General features: G+C 65.5%; 1 protein-coding gene across 1 annotated transcript; it reads right to left on the bottom strand.

The window, feature by feature from the left end:
• Positions 1-2859: 2859 nt before the first annotated feature.
• SLC18A3 (solute carrier family 18 member A3) lies at positions 2860-4442 on the bottom strand. The gene is given in 3 exon segments (XM_038743387.1): positions 2860-4071; positions 4073-4274; positions 4276-4442. Coding segments are annotated over 3 exon segments (1533 nt in total). The 3' UTR covers positions 2860-2907.
• Positions 4443-5093: the final 651 nt, after the last annotated feature.

Genomic DNA, 5093 nt, shown 5'->3' with positions numbered 1-5093 from the left:
CCCATCCGCTCTCCCATTCATGCACCCATACACACACGTTCGCACACACACACACACACACACACACATACGTACCCATTGGCGCACCCACCCGCTCTCCCATTCACGCACCCAGACACACACATATACCCATTTGCGTACCCATCCGCTCTCCCATTCATGCACACACACCCCCAAGACACACACATACGTACCCATTCGCACACCCATCCGCTCTCCCATTCATGCACACACAAACACACACACACACACACACACACACACACACCCATTGGCGACCCATCGGCTCTCCCATTCATGCACACACCCACACACCCACATCCACACACACCCAGATACACACACACGTCCCCATTCGTGTACCCATCCGCTCTCCCATTCATGCACACACCCCCCACCCCCCCCAGAGACTCACACCCACACCCACTGGCGTACTCATCCGCTCTCCCATTCATGCACACACCCACACCCACACACACCCAGATACACACACACGTCCCCATTCGTGTACCCATCCACTCTCCCATTCATGCGCACACCCACCCACCCCGAGACTCACACCCACACCCACTGGCGTACCCATCCGCTCTCCCATTCATGCACTCACACGCACACACACCCAGACACACACACAAACGTACCCATTCGCATACCTATCCGCGCATCCATTCTTGCCCCCCCACACACATTGGCGCACCCATCCGCTCTCCCATTCATGCACACACATACACACACACACCCATTCGCTCCCGCATCTGCTCTCCCATACACACACACACACACACACACACACACACACACACACACACCCAATCACGCACCCTTCCGCTCTCCCATGCATGCTCCATACACACGCACACTTTGGGTGCGTCCACCGTCGCCTCCTCTCTGGCGGGTGGTTTCCCAAAGCACCCTCGCCCCTCTCCCCTCTTCCTGAGGCGCTGCCTCCACGAAGGGGAGAAGGATGGTGGTGTGTCCCGGCTGTCCTGGGTGCCCGGTGTCCGGTGCCCTCGTCGTCCTGCCCACCCCCAGGACCCGCCGGTCAGCTCTGAGCTCCAGGAGGCCTGGGCTGGGCCGGGCTGGGCTCGGGAGAAGCGGAGGGAGGAAAAGTTTGTGCCTGTACGTGTGTGCGTGTGTGTGTGTTTGTGTGTGGATTTGTGTATGTGCGCTCGGGCCTGGGTGAGAGTATCCGACGTCGAGGCGGGAGCTGTGGGCACATGGAAATGCCGTTCGATTGGGTTTTCCGCCTTAACTTCTCTGAGCCTCAGTTCCCTCCTCTAAAATGGGGATGAAGACCGTGTGCCCCACGAGGGACAATCTGATCGCCTCGTGTCTACCCCAGCGCTTAGAGCAGTGCTTGGCACAGAGTAAGCGCTTAACAAATGCCATCCTTATTATTAGCAGAGGAGCAGCGTGACTCAGTGGAAAGAGCCCGGGCTTGGGAGTCAGAGGTCGTGGGTTCTAATCCCGGCTCCGTCACTTGTCAGCTGGGTGACTTGGGGCAAGTCGCTTCACTTCTCTGGGCCTCAGTTCCCTCATCTGTCAAATGGGGATTAAGACTGTGAGCCCCACGGGAGACAACCCGATTACCTTGTATCCCCCCACCACCACCCCGATCCGCCAGCGCTTAAAACAGTGCTTGGCACAAAGTAAGCGCTTAACAAATACCATTATTATTATGACTATTATTAGAACAGCCGAGAGTTTCTTCCGAAGGGCTCCTTCGGACCCTCTCGGCGGGGCTTCGCGCTCTGCCCCGTCCCACGGTAACGACTCCCACCCCCACCCCAATCCCCTTCGATAACGCTTCCTCCCCCAGTAAAGTTTCATCCCCTCTCTCTTTCGATAAGTCTCTCCCAGTAAGAGTACGGGCCGGCGAGTTCAGAGGACGTGGGTTCCAATCCGCCACTTGTCCGCTGTGTGACCTTGGGCCAGTCGCTTGGCCTCTCTGGGCCTCAGTTCCCTCATCTGTCAAATGGGGATGAAGACCGTGAGCCCCACGTGGGACCACCTGATGACCTTGTATCTCCCGCAGCGCTGGAGACAGCGCTCGGCACCGAGTTGAGCGCCTAACGAATACCATCATTATCACAGTAATAATTACTCTGGCTTAGTGGAAAGAGCTCGGGCTGGGGGGGTCAGAGGTCTTGGGTTCTAATCCGGATTCCGCCACTTCATTCAATCGTATTTATTGAGCGCTGTGTGCGCGGAGCGCTTGGAAAGTACAAGTCGGCAACGTATGGGATGCGGGTGGGGGTCGTTACCGTGGGACCGAGCGCGAAGCCCCGCCGAGAGGGTCCGAAACGGCTCACACTTGTCAGCTGTGTGGCTTTGGGCAAGTCGCTTCACTTCTCTGGGCCTCAGTGACCTCACCTGGAAAATGGGGGTGAAGACTGAGAGCTGGGACAAACTGGTATCGACCCCAGCGCTCGGAAGAGGGCTTGACACACGGTAAGCGCTTACCCGATACCGTCATTGTTATTTCTGCTCTCCCCAGCGACGCTCCAGGGTCCTGCCTTTCGTTTAGCACCCCCTTCCCTCCCCTCTGAAGGCCGGCCCCCCCTCCCACCCTGGAATGGGGGCCCTCCGCGGGGATCGCCGCAGTCAGGCAGACAGCAGCCTCCGGCCCGGGGCGGGGGCACGGTGGGTTTATTGGTGGGGCCCGGGGGCTTCTCAGTACACGCGGTCACGGTCGGGGACACGGCAGGCGCAGGCTAGGAAGGGTTTGGCACAGGCAAAGGGGACGGGGGTGGGGGGCGCACGTTGGCTCCCGCTCGGTCCACCGCGGTTCGGTGGCAGAGGGTCCGGCGGGAGAAGAGGGGAGGAGGGGACGGAGCCAAGACAGCCCCCCGGCCCCGCTCGGACCCTCGATGTGCCCAAGGAGGGGCCGCGCCCCCCCCGGACGGTCTAACTGCCCTCGTCCTCCGCCTCGGAGCGGGGCCGGGGGGATGCCGCGCCCCCGGGGTGGTCCGGAGACCCTTCGTCGTCCGGCTGCCAGTCCGGGGGCCCGTCCGGACCGACGGGCCGGTCCTTCAGCCGGATGGTGTCGTAGAGCCCTCGGGGCGGCTCGTCCAGTAAGACGTCGCGCTCGGAGCGGGAGGGGCGCAGGGTGCAGACGCGTCGCAGCAGGAGCAGCACGGGCGCGTAGAGCACGTTGACCAGGCCCATGCCCAGGCTGAGCCGCGTGAAGCCCAGCGTGTGCACGATGTGGCCGGCCACGATGGGCCCCAGGGCGTAGGCCACCGAGTAGGACACGTCGGCCACGGCGTAGACGCTGCCGTAGACGGACACGTGGCGCAGGTCCACCAGGAAGGCCAGCGTGGGCAGCAGGGCCGTGTCCACCAGCGCGATGCCGAAGCAGATGCCGCACAGGGGCAGCACCAGCTGGCCGAAGGAGCGGCAGGCGGGCACGAGGCAGGAGCTGGCCCCGATGGCCAGCAGCCCCAGGGCGCCCAGGAACCACTGCAGGTGCGGGTAGCGGGCGGCCAGCCGCACCGTCAGGTAGACGCCCAGCACGTGCGGGGCGAAGGCGGGCAGCCAGACCAGGCCCCGCTGCCACTCGGAGGCGCCCATGGTCCGCTGCATCCAGGTGGCCACCGTGGGCTCCAGGAAGGCCAGCGGGATGTTGCAGGTGGTCAGCGCGCCCGCCACCACGGCCACGTAGGGGTCCCGCAGCAGGCGGTGGAAGGGGGTGCCCGCCGGCCGGTCCGCGGGCCCGTCCAGGCGCCCGTCGGGCCGGACCACGGCGGGCAGCAGCAGCAGCCCGTCCAGCAGGCACACGGCGGCCAGGACCAGGAAGGGCACCCGCTTGCCGGCCAGCTGGTAGAGGACGCCCCCGAAGGGCGGGGCCACCAGGCTGCCGAAGCTGACGCAGGCCAGGGCCACCCCCAGGGCGCGGCTGCGCTCCGGCTCCTCGGGGAACCTGTCGGCGATCATGGCCAGGCCCGACGTGTCGGCCAGCGCCGAGCCCAGGCCCTGCAGGCTGCGGGCGGCGAACAGGGCGGCGTAGTCCTCGGCCAGGGCGAACAGCAGCGTGGACCCGCACAGGACGCCCAGCCCCAGCAGCAGCGGGGACGGAGTAGCCCACGCGGTCGATGAAGGCCCCGCTCAGGGGGTTCACCAGAAGCTGCAGCAGGGCCTTGGAGGCGAACAGCACCCCGATCCGCGCGTCCTCCTCCTCCTCCTCCTGCTCCTCCTCCTCCTGCTGCTGCTGCGGGTGCTGCTGATGCTCCGCCGCCGCCGCCCCCGCCGTGCCCCCCCGCGCTGCCGTTGGGCGCCCCGCCCGCGCCCCGCAGGGTCGCCAGGTAGTCGGGCACGATGGGCACGATGACCATGTACAGCATGTTGTCCAGGAACAGCGCCACGCACACGACCACCAGGGCCAGCCGCCGCTGCCGCTCCGTCCCCCGCAGCGCCCACAGCCTCTCCGACGCCCACCCCATGGCGACCCGCCCCCGGACCCACCCCCGCGGGCACGCCGGGCTCGGGGACCCTCGCCGCCTCCGGGGAGGCCTCCGGCCTGCTCCGACCGGCCGGGCTGTCCGGCTCTCTCCTCCTCCCCGCCCCCCGCCTCCCTCCCTCCCTCCCTCCTTCTCTCCCGGCCCGTCTGGTCCTTCCCCGCGGTCCGGCTGCGGGCGGGGCTTCAGGCTGCCTCGGGGCCCATGCCCGGAGGGCTTGGCTGTGGGGGCCTTGCGGGGAGGCGCCGGCCGGGCAGGGGGTCCCGCTTTCCCGGCCTGGAGCCCGCTCCCGAGCCCGCTCCTGATCCCGCTCCCGCTCCCGCTCCTGGCCGGGCTCTCTTCTGCTTTAGGCTCTAGCTGCCGTTAGCTGTTCCTTCCCTCCTCCTCCTCCCTCCTCCTCCTCCTCCTCCTCCTCCTCCTCCTCCGCCTCCTCCTCCTCCTCCTCTTTCCTGCTTTTCCTCCTCTTTCTCCTCCTCCTTCTCCTCCTTCCTTCTTCTCCTCCTCTTCCTCCTCCTCTTACTCCTCCTCCTCCTCCTCTTTCTCCTCCTCCTCCTTCCTTCTCCTTCTCCTTCTCCTCCTTCCCCTTACTCCTCCTCCTCCTTCCTTCTCCTCCCTCCCCTCCCTCCTCCTCCTCCT

This window comes from Tachyglossus aculeatus, chromosome 3, assembly GCF_015852505.1.
Source record: "Tachyglossus aculeatus isolate mTacAcu1 chromosome 3, mTacAcu1.pri, whole genome shotgun sequence".
NCBI classification, from domain to species: domain Eukaryota; kingdom Metazoa; phylum Chordata; class Mammalia; order Monotremata; family Tachyglossidae; genus Tachyglossus; species Tachyglossus aculeatus.
The sequence above is the reverse complement of the archived record's forward strand: the minus strand, read 5'-3'. Positions and strand labels throughout refer to the sequence as shown.